This window comes from Equus asinus, chromosome 2, assembly GCF_041296235.1.
Source record: "Equus asinus isolate D_3611 breed Donkey chromosome 2, EquAss-T2T_v2, whole genome shotgun sequence".
Classification (NCBI taxonomy): Eukaryota; Metazoa; Chordata; class Mammalia; order Perissodactyla; family Equidae; genus Equus; species Equus asinus.
The window spans coordinates 160,515,904-160,534,366 of NC_091791.1; the positions used below are offsets into that span (position 1 = coordinate 160,515,904).

At 38.6% G+C, this 18,463-nt stretch overlaps 1 protein-coding gene across 4 annotated transcripts in view; it reads right to left on the reverse strand.

The window, feature by feature from the left end:
* Positions 1-18,463, reverse strand: part of FMN1 (formin 1) — a 340,681-nt gene that overhangs the window by 101,006 nt on the left and 221,212 nt on the right. For all 4 annotated transcript variants that reach the window (XM_070503784.1, XM_070503796.1, XM_070503780.1 and 1 more), the window contains 4 exons: positions 17,755-17,884; positions 16,146-16,292; positions 15,010-15,069; positions 9,871-9,991 (listed from right to left, as the gene is read on the reverse strand). In XM_070503784.1, coding sequence (XP_070359885.1) covers positions 9,871-9,991; positions 15,010-15,069; positions 16,146-16,292; positions 17,755-17,884 — 458 coding nt within the window. The remainder of the gene's footprint in view (positions 1-9,870; positions 9,992-15,009; positions 15,070-16,145; positions 16,293-17,754; positions 17,885-18,463) is intronic.

Here is an 18,463-nt window from a genome sequence, read left to right on the forward strand (position 1 = left end):
TCAGTTCCATTTTTTTAGCTAAGGTATACAGAGGTTAAGTGATTTGTCAGAGTTGCATGGGTCATCACATGGTTGGTAAGGGGCAGAACTAAATCTTTAACTGCATCTCCTAAATCCCAGGCCAGTACTACTTTCAACACATCAGTCTCTGCCATTGCAAGTAACTAAACTACCACTTATAAATGCTTTGCTTTATTGTTATTTTTGGTTTTTGTATATTCAAAGTTATACGAGCATATACTTAAAAGAATACATGTATTCCATGCAATCTAAGAAAAGCAGTTGCTGATCTCCATCCCACCAATTTCGCCCAATTCTTCCTTCCCAGAGGCAACCACTTAGACCAATTTTACGTGATTTTTTCAGCTCTTAATTGCAAGTCTCTAAGAAGCTCCTGTTGGTACTTTGATTTTTCTCTCTATGCACAACAAATGATGTTTCTTTCTTTTCTCCCCCTATGCCCACCACACATGAGCCCCCTACCATGACTTGCTTAGACTAGTATTTGGGTGTTGACATTATTATGACTTTACAAAAACAACTCCCAGCCCTGATTAATTCACCTTTCCTTATATATTCCCCCCAAACTCTTTCATCCTTACCCTCAGAATGAACAATTTTTTCCTAATTTGTTGTTTTCCATGTGCTTATCACTAAATGAAGTTGGACTTATTTTGACAAGATTTACACAGCTAGCAACATTGATACATCAGATGCATTAATTGAAAATTCTCAAGAATCTTCTCCATGATTCTTTTGACCTAATCTAATCTGGAACATTTGCTCTCCATGCCTGGCTGTCATCCTGGGTTCTATGTCTATCTTGGAGCATCCCCTCACTTCCCTTCTGCACCGGATTTTTTATTTCCTATCACCTTTGTTTTCCTATTTCATGGGAAAGCACAATCTCTGGTAGCATGCTGAGGACAGTGGCATGGGAGATAAATGTTTTTGAGAACTTACATGTCTGAAAATGTTTTTATTCTGCTCTCATCTTTGATCAATAATTTGGTGGATATAAGATTCTAGATTGGGAATAATTTTCCTTCAGAATTCTGATCCATTTCTACCTTCTGGTGTTGCTGTTGAAAAGTCTGAAGCCATTCTGCTTCCTGATTTTCTGTATATAATTTGTTTGCACATCCCACTCTCTTACTCCCTCCCCTTCTAAACTCTTCTAGAAGTGTATAAGCTTTTCTTTTTCTCCTGAGTATTCTGAAATGTTCTAACAATGGTATGGATCTGTTTCATTCCATTGTTCTGGAATCTCTTTGGACCTTTTAAAACTAGAACTTGGATCCATCACTTTGGGAAGTTTTCTTGAATGATTTCCCTGAGTAATTTATGTATGAATATATATGAATGTTTACGTATGAATAGTATGAATTTATGTATGAATTTGCAGTAGGAATTTTGCAGTAAAAATTGGATTGTTTCTTACCTTTCTCCACTCCTGGATTAGAATTCAGCTTTCTGGTTTGGTTAATTCATTTACAACTTGTCCATCTAATTTTGAGCTTCAAAAATTTTGTGGTTACGGTTTTTTCTCTCATTTTGCTCTCATGAGTTTACGCTTTTAAAGAACTCTTTACTAGGTTTTAGTAATTTTCAAAAGGAACTGAAATCCTACCTATGTTCAATCCTAGATGAGCGTTCCATTGGTCATCTTTTCTCAGAAGTCCTCCAGAAGTTTTCCAAAGTCTTTTTGCCCTCTTGCTAGAGCCATACTGGTCATGAACCATGCTCAAATGAGTAATTAAAGAAAATATTCACTCCCATGACAAGATCTAGTTTTTCCCCTTTCTTTCTTTTGTAAACAACACTTATCCTCTCATGGAGAGAAAGCCACTTGATAATGGTAGGTGGTAGAAGTCATTTAAACTGCAGTCAGGGCTGGTCCCCAGCAGAGAAGCAATAGTCTGCTCTGCTCTGTGACTTGACAAGTCCTGGAAGGTTCCCTTACTTTCCCTTCTATGTCAGAACACCATTACACATAATTTCTACAAATGGAAGAGATAGTAAAGGAGTCAAAACCATGCAGGTTCCCTGGAGTTGGCCCTGTAGTACTCCGCTATTCATCTGGCTAACCACGTCGGACTAGTTTGCTTATCATCTAGGTCTTGAAGGGATAAAACACAGGCTAGATAGTTGTCAGAGAGAGAGAGAGTGAGTGTGTCAGAGAAACCAAAAGATGTTGACATGCAGGAGAGAGGAGATTAGAGATTACAACAGGCAGGTTAGTTGAGTGGTTACGGTCAGAGACAATAAAAAGCCTAAATTCAATCCAATTATTATCTGCAGCCCCTTTAGAAGATGAAGTAGAGCACTAAACAGGGCTTATTTTTCAAGCTTTATCATTCTAGATCATACTGTTAGTGCTTGAGGTGTGGGCCCACAAACAGTAAAAGAATAAAGCATGGTACAGTAGAGAAAGCATAAGCTTTATAATCAGATAAATCTGCTTCAAATCTCAGCTTTGTCATTAGCAGAAAAGTTGCTTCAACTTTCCTACTGTTAAAATGCAGGTAGTACTTATTTTGAAGGAGTTTTAAGAAGCAGAAACGATGTAAGCAACTTTGGCAGTATTTAGTAAGTGCTCATTAAAAGGTAACTGCTGTCACTAGCGATGGTGGACATGGACACGTACCACATCCTTGAACACATTCACTGTGCCTGAGTCCACTGTCCACCCTCAGAGGGATGAAGATTTTATCACTGAGATTGTTTAAAATTGCCACTGCATAATGGTAATAAAAAGTGAACCAGCTTTTAGTTGGTTTTATTATTGCCTTTAAATTCTCTACAGATATGCCAGATAAAAGACAGGACACCACATTAAATCTGAATTTGAGATAAACAAGGAATCATTTCTTTAGTATAAGTGTATCTCGTGCAATACTTGAGAAACACTTACGCTAAAAATATGTCTTGTTTATGTGAAATTCAAATTTAACAGGGCTTCCCGCATTTTATTTAATATATTTGACAACCCTAAGGGTATCCCCATATTGCATGCACTGGGGGTAGAATGCTCCATTGTAGTCCCGTACATCCATCGCTTGGTAGGCCCCTGACTGTGTCTACTACAAATTCAAAGGAATGCCATTACAGACTTTCTTTAAATCATCTACTTTGCTTTCTGAGATAATATTAATAGGTAACCACTTAAGTTCTGTTTTGGGCTCCACAGTGCTGACTTAGTCTGCCAAAAGCCATACTTTCATCCAAGTGGTGGACAGATACATGGATTCTGACCAAGGAGGAGCCGAACGACTGTAAGAATGCAAGAGTCAAAGAAGATGGAGGTGAGGTGAACTCGCATTAAAGAACTGGACCGTGGAGCCAGGACGGGATCCTTCCCTCTGCCCACAGTGATACAAACTTGAATATTCATTAGATTAGCAACACCAGTTAGTAGTGTTCCTTCTCACTTTTCACAGTCAACTCTTGACTAACTGCAGTAACAGGAAGAGGGAAGGACACCACAGATAACCCCAAATCAAAACTAAAAAGAATCAAAAGAGGTCTAGGGCAAGATGAAGTACAGGTTCTCCACTAGCCCTCCTGCTGTGTCTCGGCGCGTGGGGATACCAACTCTCCTGCAGGCAGCTTCCCTTCCCATCCAGATGCTGGATGCCACCAGCGCTCGAGTCTTGAAGCCCACCTCACACACTCCACCCTTCAGCACCTCACCAATATTATCTCAACAATGTATTTGCCCAGACACTTACTTTGTTCCTTAAGTTAAGTGAGCTCCATGACAAAGGAGGTGATTGTTTCCACCTTGCAGGAGAAACAATACGTTGTCTAGGTTTATCATGTAGTTTCAAACAGGAAAGGTTTTCTAACATGTAAATAGTATAGCTGACTCAGTGATTAATGTTAGAAATAATATATTACTAACTTTTTAAAAACTATGGCTAACCCTTAGCCTCACTAATTTACCTACCTATAATTGAGAGTTGACTATAACTTATGTTTTTTAACCTTTTTTAACTGTAAAAATTTCATATGCATATCCAAATAGTTAAACTATTTCCACTACACCAGTCTCTGCCCAGGGCCAGGAGAGACTGCCATGTTAAAAGGTTCTCATTTCCTGTTTTTATGTGTGTGGGAGTGTGGTTCCCTCCCCAATTCTTCCTCTTTTAGCTGACTATATTGATATTGACCGTATGCCGCTAAATAACATGTGTTAATTTTTTTTGGTGGACCTTTAGAAGGGAGTGGAGCTAAATGAATGAATTCAATCTGCCATCTTCATCTGGAAGACGTGCTGACTATAGTTCAGAAAATCTACACAAAATCCCTATCTTTCTTGAACTGTTACTTCCATGCATGTATAAATTAATCCTATAACTTAGAAGTTGAAGCACAACGTTCAGGTACCACTGTTGTATAAAACAGGTTCATCTGGATGGTTCTGGGCTAATCTGGTTACCCCATTAAAATAAGGACATCAGGACCAAAAATGCCTAAAGATGTCACAGATGTACTTCAGTGTGAAACTGGTTTAGAAATATTACTAGTATTCAAACTTAGAATGAAGATTTTAAAATTATTGAATGCCTGGACTATGCATTTCACACAACATCTCATTTAGAAAAGGCTTAAAAGAGTTAACATTTCAGGCTAAACATTTATAGCATAAACATTTACAGAGTGATAACAGATATCAAAAAAGTCAACCGAGACTCTTGCTTTTCCAAAACTGTGTATTCCCAAATACTTCTAAATGGTACATAAGGAAGGACATGTTCAAATATATAGTCTTAAATATTTAGAGAAAAGAACATCAGAATCATCTTAACACACACACACATACTACAGTTGCATCGAAGCCAACATTCTCAAGCAAGTCTGAATATCTTACACTGAGGGTTAATTAATAATTACGTTTTCCCAATTTATATACACAATAACAGGGCTAGGCTAATAAGGCACCCTTTTCAAGGCAAGATTTGGTACATAAATAGATGATTAAACAGCCCACCCTTAATGATAGGGGATACTAAATTACTACTGTTAGCTAATAAGGGCAAATTATTTTTACTCTGAAACTTTTCAGAATATGCTGACTTCTCAACACCTATCTGAAGAGTTCCTATCTCATTTTCTGACAAAAAAAATTAGTTTTCTTAATTTCACAGCTTGAATGAATTTTTCATGATAAAATACTATCACAGGATCATGTCAAACAAATGTGGATTTAGAGGAGGTGACATTAGAGTAATTTTGAATAATACTAATGTCATTTGTTTTGGATTTTCAGGCATCAAGACATCAGAGAGGATTTGACCCACTCTGTTAGTTTACATGGATAACAAACTCAGGAAGGAAAGTGCCATCAGGGAGTATTAAAAGCCATACTGAAGAACAGAGGCCATCACTGTTCGTCTCAGCTCCTCCTATGAATATCACCTACTAACGATCATTTAACCAACAGCTGTGTTCTTTATATTAAAAATTTGATGGTAATAACATCCCTTCTTCTTAAACTGCATTTCACAGAATGCGTGTTCTGCAACATATTACTAAGGATTCAGTGAGAGAAAAAAAATGTTTTATGTTTGGAGAAATCCTGCTTTAAATAGGGTTAAACACCATTTTGTTTTGTTTTGTTTTATTGCAGGACTTCCCAGAGCCTTTAATAAGCTCATGTGCACTGTGAATCTCTATGATATGACTTTAGTACAGAGCATTTGCAGGTTTACTAGACTCTAGACTCTTTTAGAGAGCACAAATTCACACTTCATGCAATACGGTTAAGTGCCACTACTTGGGAAATGCTATATCTATGGCCTCAGTGATGGTGTGTGCATGTACATGTGTGACTGGTATTAACTGGCACAATCATAAAGCTTACACTGCTTGGTGTGTTTGTTTCCTATTGCTACTATAACAAATTACTGCAGGCTGAAGTGGCTTAAAATGACACAAATACATTACTCTCTAGTCCGTGTGTTAGGAGTCTGACTTGGACCTCACTGGGCTGAAATCAAGGTGTGGACAGGGCTGCATCCCCTTCTGGAGGCTCTAGGAGAATCTGCCGCTTGCCTTTTCCACTTTTAGAGACTTCCCACATTCCTTGGTTCACTGCCCACCTCCTCCATCTTCAAAGCCAGCAACATTGCATCTTTCTGATCATTCTACTGCACTATTTCCCGCTGACCACAGACAATGAAAGTTCTCAGCTTTTAAAGATGTGATTAGATTAGGCCCACTTGGATAATCTAAGGTAATTTCTCCATCTCAGCATCAGCAAAGTCCCTTTTTGCCATATAAAATTATGAATTCACGGAGTCTAGGGGTTAGGGTTTGGACCTCATTGGAGCCATTATTCTGCCTACCACGCATGGGTTGGTAAGAGTACCTTGAGAGCTCTGACCAGCAAACAAGGTCGAGGAATATAAGGTTGAGCAACTATTTCTATTCTTTGTTTTGTCCCTTACTTAGAACATCATAGTAACAGGGAAATCAAAATTACTATGTGATTGAGGTACAGAACAGTAAACAAAATATGGAACATGTTCCCAAGCACCAAGAACTGGATTCTGTCTTCACAATGTAGAGAAGAGAGCACCAGTGCTCTGGGAATTAGATTGTCCACATACACATCCAGCTGGCCCCTCAACAGCATGGGCATGATTCTACAAGTTGTGCACTTTCCAGTAAAATGTACATATCCCTAATCAGCTTTATTGAAGCTTTCCTTACTAAGGAATCGTGCATTCATTACCTCCTACGACATAGGTAATAGGATTGTCCCATTTTACAGGTGAGCAAATAAAGTCCTTTTTATGGTTATGTGACTTGACAAGATCTCGCTTTCATCCAACCAGTAAAAGTACATATCTGATTCCAAAGCCCAAGTTCTTAATCCTATGCAATACTGTCTCCTGTACGTTTTCCCCTTCCCTAGCCCCAACCCAAATAAGTTCTTTCCTATCTCTATCTGGTCTGAGGGTCTATATATGTGGTTCTAGGAGTATGTGTGTGCATACTCACGTGTGCTTGCACTGATACACACATGTTTAGTAACTCTCTATTGTTCATATCTTCATGAGGATTTCTGCCTTGAATACCTGTCTTCCTGTTCTCATCTCTGATCAGATATGGAGATTTCTGGGCCAGAGGCAGGGTATGTCATGAATGCATGCCTTAGAGTGATACCTAGTTTCAAAACGTGGCTAAGTCAACACCTGTGCTCGGCAAGTTACTTCAGCACCATGAACTTCCGCTTACCCTTCTGCAAAAGATCGATAATAATATCTGCTTCACAGGGTCATTGTAAGAATTGAGAGAGATGATATCTGTACAGCATCTAGTAGATAATCATCACACAGTAAATTTTATAGTTGATACTATCATCAATTCCTTGCTATGTTTACCTGCACAAAAGTGCCATTCAAAGTTCTCGTCTCTATCAAAGATACTTATTGACAACAGCTACTTGATCAGTGATATTTGTACAACCACAGTTTAATTCACATCCTATTGTTAAGGTGTGGTTCACTCTACTCAAAACAATTTTCTTCTCAAGCGCCGTGCCTGCTCGGAGAACCGGGGCCTGCGGCTCCTTGAAATTTGCTAATCACATCTGGTTTAGCTTTAGACATTTTCTGGGGTTTTGCCAGCAGCCACGACATTTTAATGGCTACAATAAACCTCAAAGCCTCATCAAATCTTTGCTGTATGTGTGAAAATTATGTCCTCTTCAATTAAACATTCAATCTAGGCTCACACCAAGGCCTTACGGAAAAGGAGGTGAAATCTGAATGGGAGTGTGAGATGAAACGGACCGCCACGACTCTGGCCATCTCGCCAGATGGTATTTAGAAGAAAAAGAAATTCATTAGAGAACCAACGGTCAGTATTTTCTTTAAATATTTACTAGGTACCTTTCATGTGTTGAAAACACTGGCATCTCTAAAGATTAGCAGGGCATTTTTGCTTAAATATTCAATGTGTGTGGGGGAGTCACAGCTTCCTCATTTGCCTTTTTGAGACTTGATGTCTTTGGTGAAGTTCAATACAAAGAGGAAAATTAACTGGGGCAATGTTCAGTTTTCATTTATAAGACAGCTCCTCTAGCTTCAGAAGTTGTTGTATTTCCTTAAAATTGACTAAGGAAACTGTCAATTGAGTACTGAGAGATCCGGAACTACACCTGGGATCTCCCTAGAGAAAATAAGGTGTGCCAAAGTGGGATCTCTGGGGGAACCCCTGCCTCTCCACTGTTCTACTAATTTTGCTCTTATCTTTTTGTTATTCATCATCAAACATGGGGATGTCAAAGGGAGGTGGCTGAGCCAGGATGCCTGAAAGAGGCAGCCTCTGGAAGGAAAGCAGATGAAGAAAGACCAAACATAGATTAGGTTTCTGCTCAAAAGTCTACATGAGAGGACAGACCAAGGGTTTTTACAACCAATGGGCCAAGAGAGAAGAGGGGATGGGCATTCAGGAATGGCCAGGGAGTAAAGAAGCTCAGGTCTTCTCTGCCACTGCTAATCTTGCAGCCATCCTGAGGACTGGCCTGGATCCTAATTCTGCCTTTAGAGAGGGACAGAAAAAACTGCTAGGTGATGGCTTACTCTGCTTCATTCCAATAAGAATCAAGCTCCTCATTGTAGATATGGATAAAACTGCCAGTGTTTTAGGCGAGGGAAAGCAACGACCACAAGTTCACAGATCACATTCCTGAATGAAGCATCCATTTGGTAGAATTCATGCTTTCAACCACATCAACAGGAGAAAAAAAAAATCCACACGTTCCTTTAAAAATAATTTACAAGGTAAAAATATTCACTTGTAACCACTATCCTTATTTAAGCAAGTTTTATGCCCAAAGTAAAAATCCATGGCTCTCCCTGCCACCAGGAGCTGATCTTTCCCACTTTACTTCCATTTCCAAGCTGTTCTTTGTCTAACACTTGGGTTTCTGAGCACTCTTTCACAATAAACATTTTTAAAATGTTTATTTTATGTCTTAGTGTAAAAATATTCCTGGTGCAGGCTCTTCATTTCCTCAAGCTCTCCTTTTGGCACTCCGGGCTCCATTTCCACATTAACACACTCCCTAAATCCTCTGTAGAGCTCTTCAATTGGAGTTATACAAGCTCCAAGGCAAGTATTTATATTCTTGGACAAGGAGATGTCTCCACAGTGAAAACACAAGACTCTAGAAACGCCAAAGGAAAATTCTTGCACAAGAGAGACATATTTTCACCTTTTAAAAAAGCCAAAAAGGGCTTTCAGCATTTTGTTTTGAATTAATTAAAAATGTAAATTAAACTAAAATAGAATGTTTACCTTGGGTCTTGCCATCATTAGACTCATAGACATAAACCAAATATATAAGGGGTGCTTGTGTATAATATATATATATATACAAGCAAAGCAAACTAGCTTAGCAAATGCATGAGTTCTAATTGGATAGACCTGATAAGCTCAGTAAATCTGCCTCTTAATGGCTGTGTGAAGGTAACTTCTCTAAGCCTCATTTTTCTCAACTGTAAAATGGAGTTACTATAGTTCCTGCTTATTAGGATTGTTATAAGAATTATATGAGACAACAGTAGGCACTCAATAAAGTGTTGCTGCAATTATTATTATTAAAGTTATATCTATTAAAAGTTGGAAAATGTAGATATAAGTACAGATAGAACAAATGATTGACACGAATAAGAGAGGGATATGTAAGTACAGTGTCCCCAAACAGTGTATGGAGGTCGAAAGATTCATGAGGGCTGTCGTGTACCATAACTGAACTCTGCACCAACTCCATTCCGTGAGCCAGACATAAATAATACTCTTAAACCATTAAAAATATCTTAACCATTATCCTAATATTAGAACAGTTTCTGTTACCTTCTAGTTGCCTCTTCAGTTTTCTCAAATCTTTTATGAGGTCTTCAAACTTGACTTGGGAGGCCAGAAAGAAATCTTGTGGTTCGGGCAGGGGGAAAACACTCTTTTCTGTTCCTGCTTCCTAAAACACATGGTAAACAAAAGAACATTACACTTCCCAACTGTCACTTGCAGTTGAAAATTCCAAAGCATCTTCTGTTCGAATAAGAATCAGCAATGCTCCTCTGCTATGCCTGAATTGGGACTGGTTACTTTGAAAACCTTTTGTGTCATTCACAATATCACTTTGGTCTTATTGGCTTTGAGGTTGGCTATGGCTTTGGCATGGGCTAGGTTCAACTTTGCCTCATGAATCAAAGAGAAAATTATCAGGTATGTCCTGATCTTGGACACTCTACTCTCATGCAAAAAAGGCAGAGGAGGAAAACATGCAAGTAGTTAAAGGCCCTGCTTGAGTTTCACATGGTAGCAATTAGATAACTCATCTTTGGGGTATGCCAGTGGGTGTGAATTAGAAGGTGCTGGATAAGGCAGCACTGCAACTGAAGAAACAATCACTCTCCTTTATGCCTTTACCCACCTTGCTGTGCAACTTCAAGCTCGTGTGTGCGCGTGTGTGTGACCTCATTCTTCACATACTTGTAAAAATTTTCCAAATGTTGTTTGACTTAACAGATATTTACTGAGGGCATGGTTGGGTATAGTTTTTGACAAGCCCCACAGCTAAACCCAATAGAGGATCTAAGCTGAGAAACATCTCGAGGGACAAAGCCTTCAGTGTACATTGAGAAATAAGCTGAGCCTCAAGTATCTTCTCCAGTCTAGCTCACTTTCTCCCTGAGTTGTTTAATATCAGCTTTGAATCTCGCCTCTCTCAGGCAGTCTTCAGTTATTCCTCTCTCCACATAGGCTACTTGGCCAGTTTTCCCCCACATTCCATCTTTCCTACTGCCATTAGGACAAATTCCAAATTCTAAAACTGCTTTACAAGGCACTTTATGATCTGGCCTCTGTCTACATCTCCAGCCTTATTTCTACCTTCTCACTATCTCTAACTCCCTCCCCTAAACTCTCATAAATTAATAGAACGGGCCACAATCTCTTGCCTCTAGGCTTTTGTCTATAAAACTGTCCCTTTCCAATATTTCCCCAGAACCTCCTCACACTGCCTTGTTCATACTTATCCTTCAAGTCTCAAAACAAGTCTCTAAGATTTCCACTGAGCCCCCGCACTTGGTGTTTCCAAGAGCCCCTGGTACCTACCATTATCACAGCACTTATCAACATGAATTTAAAAATCGCCAGATTAGCTTGTATGCCTTCCCCACTAGACTAGAAACACTTCGAAGGGAGGAACTGTGTCTTGTTCTCGGTACAATACACAACATCTGGCATATCAATACACTTTGTTTGGCACCATTATAGGGAGCTTATAAAACACTGTTCTGAGAAGTTTGTATCTTTAGCAGGGGACATCTAGCTTGTCAAATTTTTTGTGGTTTCAGGAATTCTCTGGACCCTCCCCTTCCTTTAAGACCTTTAGCTTCACTTGGAATGCTGGAAGAAGGTGGTTTTCCTCATTTGATCAGAACAACATTTTATGTCATCGAGGTACTTTTTTCCATCTTCCTATACTTATTTTAGTACCTTAAAAACAATGGAAGCAGTACCCTAGTCTGAGTGCCAGGATGGAACAACATCTGAGATGCTTGCCACAAAACTCCACGGTAATTGACACTGGAGAACTCACGCATAAAATCTCTTTCTATTTTCCAAAACATTTTATCAGATTCAGTCCTGCCTGGCTTCGAGGTTTTTTGTTTTTTTAGCTAGAAAAAGCTGCTGAGCAAATCAGCCTGATAGTAGCTCTTGGGAAAGTCGCTCAATTAGAGTTCAAAAGACACGGCTCTAGACGGGTTCTTTTAAATTGCTCAGACCTAGACTTGGACCAGCAACCAGGCAGGAGTGGAAGGAGGTTGGAGCAGGAGTCACCTTCCTTCAGCTAATTGCTCATCCCCACTAACCACAAAAATCATCACTTATGTTCCTGGAGGGAGGGGATAATTTAATAAATCACAGAATTCCACACTCTTGTTCAGTGAAATGCATTTTGCACACTGAAAACTGGGAGAGCACCACACTAATGTTGACTTCTTATTCTTCCTAAAGCGGACCATCCCATGTTTGAAGTTATTCTTATTGTGAGACTTGTCCTCTGCGAAGTCAACTCAACTGGGTTCAGCTCTCTTCAGTGAGAGCCATATATCACAGGCAGATTTCAGCCTTCCTACACGATGCCTCTGACTTGGGTGAGGCAGACACTACAAGATAAAACTGCTCTTGCCAACCTTGGATCAGAAGCATCGCCTCTCAGGATTCTTCAGGGTAATTCTTCTGCCACACTGGTACCTGCTGTCAGAAGTTCAGGTATGTGCATATTGCCTGAAGCTCAACATGTGTGCCCCTTCTTCCAGAAAATAGCTCTCACTTCCTCACGCCTAGTTCTTTACAGTTGCCACTTATTACATTCTTGTGGATATTTACAGTATATTCAATTCAGCAAGTATTTCTCAGGCATCTACACTACAGACACTAAAAAAGAGACAACAATGAGTTCTGGACCTCAAAGAGCAATGCCAGGATGATAGGTAATTGCTCATTGATATCTCCATATAAGGTAGAATAAGATGCATCATGAGAGAGGTTCAAAGAGTGTTTCTGGGCTTCAATGGAGTAAAAGATGAGGAAGAGAGCAAAGACTTCATGGAAGAAGGGCAAATGTAAGATTGCACTATTTTTCATTATATCTTTTTTCCCTTTTACAAAACTGACACATGTTCATTATGTTTAGTAACTCAAAGAAAGAAGAAAGTAAAAATCTCTTATAATCTTACCATCTAGAAATAATCAAATATTTTAATATATATGCTTCCAGGTTTTTATGTGTTTGTGTTTATTTATATTTACATATTTGAAATTACATTACATATTTTTTAACACATTTGTAATTTAAAAGCAGATCAAGAGTATTTTCTAATGCCACTAAATTTTTTCCTATATACTTTCCATGGCAGTGTAGTACTCCATTTTATGACTCTAGCATAATTTATTTGACCTTAGTCTCTACCTCTGGACATCTACCAAAAATTTTGCAATATTTTGCTATTACAAATTATTATAATAGAATAATGATACATGTTTTTATTTATTTCCTTAGGATAAAAATTCCTAGAAAGATTATACATATTTCTAGAGTTTTGCTACAGAAAGGACAAAGCCTTGTTAGCTCCATGTAGTATATTTGCATGAATTAGGAAAAGGTGTCCCTTGTAGGTAGGCACAGCTCTATGGGCAAACAGCTTGACGAACATGACATCTTCATGTGAATTTTTTTAAAGGTGCCCTTTTTAGGACATATAGTTTGGTGAGTCAAGGGCAGACTAGCTATGGATCCCCTTCAACCTGGAGATCTTAAACAGACAATAACTCAGTATAAACTATACATGATAGTCCTGAGAAAGGTTTGATCAATTTATATTGCTGATTTTATATATCTAGTTGGCAATTTATATCTTCGACTTGTCTTTTGTAAATTACCTACAGCCTCTCTTGCCTTTTTTTTTTTTTTTTTTTATGAGAAGGGACAAGTTGTCCTTTTCTTGTTAATGCTGAAGAGCTCATTACCTATTATATGTTGCAAATACATATATTGTTACTGGGAGCTTTTTCCTGAAAGGTCTTTTAATTATTATTTCAAGAGAGTATTAATAAGACAAAAGATAACTTTTATAAAAAGGCTGGTGATAAGGATAGTTCCAGTTAGGGAGAACATCAGAGGTAAAAACCCCTCAGTAAGAAAGCACAGGGTGTGTTTGGAAAACATCAGGTCTTGAGTTGGATCACAGAACACATGTAGAGGGAAAGTAATAACAGGATGGTTGTAAAAGACTGGAATTAAATTGGATAGAATCTTAATTTGCTTGAGTATGGGGAGACATTTCTGGCTTTGAGTAAAAAAGCGATGCAATATGATCAGAGCTATAAGAAGTAATTGGGCCATAGGGTGTGGGATGGACTAGAGTGGGAGTAAGTCAAGGTGGGGAGCAATAGAAATTCTCTAAGTGAGTTCTCTTAAAGCCTGAATGAACTGAGGTCAGTAGGGGTGAAAAACATGGAAGAACATGAGAAACAGTTTAATTGAAGGACAGAGAGGAACCAAAATAAGGACAAGCCTCATGTCTGAATGATCAAAAATTATCATATCCTTATAGAAACAGAGGAAGTCCGAGGAGGGGGTAGCGGAATGATAAGCCTGATTGTAGATATATCAAGAACAATCCCCCTAGGAGGGTAGGAGAGATGACTATAGGCTTGTCTTCTGGATGAGATTGCAGGCCTTTTGAAAATAAGGCCCTGGAATCTTTATTTTCCTTCGCTGGGTGCCTAGGAAAAAATGCCTACGTGAGTAGTTGAGCAAGAGTCCTGACAACAATTTCCTGAGACTTTTTCCATTCATACTGATTGCTAGATTTCTCAACAACTCACAACAGTACCTCTTTCTTCCCAAAGTTAGGACTGCTTGTTCTCAATGTAATGAGAAGGAATAAAACACAGAAAATTGTGCTCAGGTAGATTCTCACAGAAATTTTTCTTTCTAATTGCAAATGTAATCTAAGCATAGAGGATGGATTTCAAATTCCACATCTTCAACTTGCTCACAGAGGAACATTACTTATAAAGTATTTGGTATTACTGAATCTTACTTTCCCAAATTTTGGTCTGTGTCCCAGAATCTAGTTTCAAATATAACCAATTACTGAATGGATATAGATTTCACGAGACCCTCACAACCTGGTCAGAAGGCACTGAGATAACTGGGGGTCTCTCTGAAGCTGGGTTACACAGGGGATTGAGAGGCAGTAGATTTGTACCACTGAATAATGCCTCTCTTTACAAGAGTCAACTAAACTCTCTTGGCTTCAGTGTTCCCATCTGTAAACCAAGGAGGCTGGATAGCTCTCAAATTCTATGTTGGACTTGAAATTCATCCATCCATCCATCATTCCGTTTCTAAACGCCAACAACGTGCAAGAGTTGAAACCCCATTAGTGTAGTTTTCCACATAATGCCATTTCTTACCTGATCATAGTAACGCAGGTAATATTTCACGACATAGTCCACCAGGTTAATCCCGTTATCCTAGGTTTAAAAAGAGAAGCTTAAATGAAAATCATTCACATGAGACTCTGCCATATTATAGAGTTAAGAGCTGAAATCTCAACTTGTGGCCCTAATACTTTTAATTTACGATTCCTGGTCCTAATTCTGTTTGGTAAGATTTTCTTCTCTCCTCCTTGTCCCACCATTTTTGATGGCATCTATACAAAGAAATGACTACATTATTTTTTGTGAAGAAAAGAATCAAACAGATAACCCATAAGCCCTCTGAGGTAACAGCTAAAGCAAACAAACAAACAAAACACTGTCTTAATATTTTCTGGCATAAAGCCAAGACGGGGGGGGGGTGGGGGGGAGTGCTAAAGGGACCCAGGGACTAGAACAGAAAACCATCCCTCCCCTTCCCACCTTTCAAAAAATGTGTGTTCTTAATGGCGTGAAAAACAATCAGGGCAGCTTAAAAGGAACGCCATGCCACTTTATGACCCTGGGAGGCCAGGGGCGAGCAGCCCTCCCACAAGGCAGCCTTTGTGTCTTGTTCACATGGGTCTAATTCTAATTTGCCTGTGTGTTTCCCCTCCCTCCACTCCCCCTGCCCCCCATGGGATGCCTAGATATGGGCTGGTTGTTTCTAAAGAGGGAGCTCTGCAGGGGTGTGGAGCCAAATGATAATCAGGCTCAGAGAGTTTGACAGGAGACCCCCAGCTCAATTGTTGTGGGCAAAAGAATAATTCAAATGCTCAGCTCCATGGGTGATTCAACATTGCGCCCTACTCTGGAATGAGTAAATGACAAGTAGCCAACACTGAATTCAAACAGACTCAAGCCTTGTGCTTCGGCTAATACTGTACACTATCTGTTTTATCCTCTCATTGCAGTTCAACATCTAATTGTGTACTGTAGAGCAAACATATCGGGGATTTTGTCATTAAAATAAGATCAAGCATGAAAAACCTATTTTTATTCAAAAGTCAAAAGAAAGCAAAGAAAAAATGCATTGTTAAGGGGAAGACAGAGGTGAATGGAACAACCAGGGAAACTTTTTCCTTTTTTAGGTACAGAAGGAAAGTCATTCATTCTTTATGAAAAATAAATACCCGACTTTTGACGTCCTTGAGTTTGGGCAGGATTTCTAAGCTATATCCATCTGCTTGTCCTCGAGTTCTATTTCCTCCATTCATATAATTTCCAAAAGCCAGAATGAGAGCTAAAATATCCTTCACACTCTTCATGTGCAGCAAGCCCTGCGACGGCAAACACCGATTATTGTGGAGCTGAACTTTAAATGTACCTATGTTCATTCACAACAAATATTTGAGTCCCCAGTAGGCTGTTTGGTGGCATGTTACCAAACAGATTTAATCGTTGGTAAAATGGAAAATACATTTTATTAGCCATAGGTGTCTTAAAAAATATATTAGCCATCATTTCCCATCCTTTCATTGATTTCCAAACTATATGTTTTAATATTGAAGATTAAATATTAGTATTCATATTTCCACGGAGCCAGGTTTAGATTTTTTAAATAGCTATTTTAACATATTTATAAATTGGAAAAATAGAGTTATTAGAGTTAGGTTTCACATTGATGACTTCTAAGTAGAAAGGGGTTTGATATCATTGGAGGATCTGTTTTTGGACTATGTAGCTATATAAACAGTAAAGTGTAGAGTAGATATAATAACAAGTCTATTCTTCCTCATCCCTGGGTATAACCCTCAGAGGTGAACTACAATAATGTATTTCAAGGCCATAGGCTATGTTTATTAAGTGTTTGCTGATCCGTCTATTAACTTTTACAATTTTAAGCTGCTTACAGGTTTCTTCAGTTCCCCATCTCATTTGTTTTTCCTTTTTTTTGCACCAAGGGCAAATTTTCAAATTGATACTTTTTTCTTTTCTCTCCAACCTTAGTTGGTTTTATTTTCCTTTATTTTAGGGTAAAGAAAGAAAGCCAAATGCAGCTGTAGGCCAACTTCTGCTTCTGCTTTTTAGGGTGTTATCAGAGGATATATATTATACTTTGGTAATATGCAGCCTTGCTTTATTGAAATCTTGTGTAGTTTAGAAAGAAAAAGATCACGCCTTCAGATAAGCAACTAAATAGTACAGAATTTGTGGAGAGGATTATCATGTTCTTAAGGACATGGGTCATTATGAGAAAAAGCCAAGTGGTAGAACTTAACTTTATAATGAAATACTAGCATGGTAAAGCTAATAAAAATTTACTTGCCCATCACTCATCATCATAATCATTTGTCAAGTCTTTATAATCTTATTTCACTACGTAGACACATTTTAGATGATTGAACGCATGGATCTAAAGCAAAATCTCCCTTGCAATCCAGACAGTCGAGTAGAAAACAAACTATACTACTTAGGTTGGTTTCACGTGGCCAGTATGTACACTGGAAGGTATCTGAACACTTGAGAAGAAATATGTAAAACCGTCATCTTTTTCCTCCTCCTTTTCTCTGTCAGTCTGCATCTCCTTTTTTCCCTCTCTTTCTCTCTGCCTCATCAGCACACACACACATACTAACACTTAGGCAGGATAATCATCCCAGCTATACTTAGAAAATCACACAATCTTAAGTTCAAAAGGTTTTCCACAGAGGGACTCTAGTTGATCTCTCCTGCTCCCCACTTCCTCCTTTACTCCCAAGAAAGGAAGAGCTATCTTTTAAAATTAGACAGCAAACATACCTTAGAAGCTCGTGTGATGATCTCTACCTTTCGGTGCAAGGAGGTGATACCCTCAGAAAAGACAGATCTGAAGATTATGCACTGGGCACGTTCAGCAAAGTTAGGGATCTGGGCTAACTCATGCAAAAATCTGTAAAAATTAAGAATGAGTTATCTAGTTTCATACACGATCGCAAGGAAAGTAAAAAGACAGCTGAAAAATATCCACCATGAAAGCATTCTTTACTTGACAATGCCAATTTAACAATTATGAAAGGTATCAGATAGCAGATGTAAGGAACTTCAACAGTATGTGTTCTGTTGACAACAAAGCCATTTCTTTTGTGTGTTTCTATAATGGTAAATAAATGTCTGGAGCATAAATTACTTCAGGAACAGAAAGTAAACGCAATTAAACTGAACCACAACAAGTTATCTATCTCCTCCTACCCAAACAGGAGACTAAACCCAAATGAAAAGTGTTAATCTTTAGTGTATGAGAGAAAATACTCAATAAGCTCCCTTCATAATGCAGCATTGTCTAAGGGTGAGAAAAGTGAAGACTTGAGGCAAATGTTTGTAGACGAGTGATAAAGCCTCTTACTGAAGTGAGATGAATTAGATAATAGTCTGTAACAACTCTATTCTACAGATACTTGTTTACATTTCCACACCAACTTACCTATATAGGCAGAGTTCATAGCTCTATTCTGGGAACAAAGCAAGCACT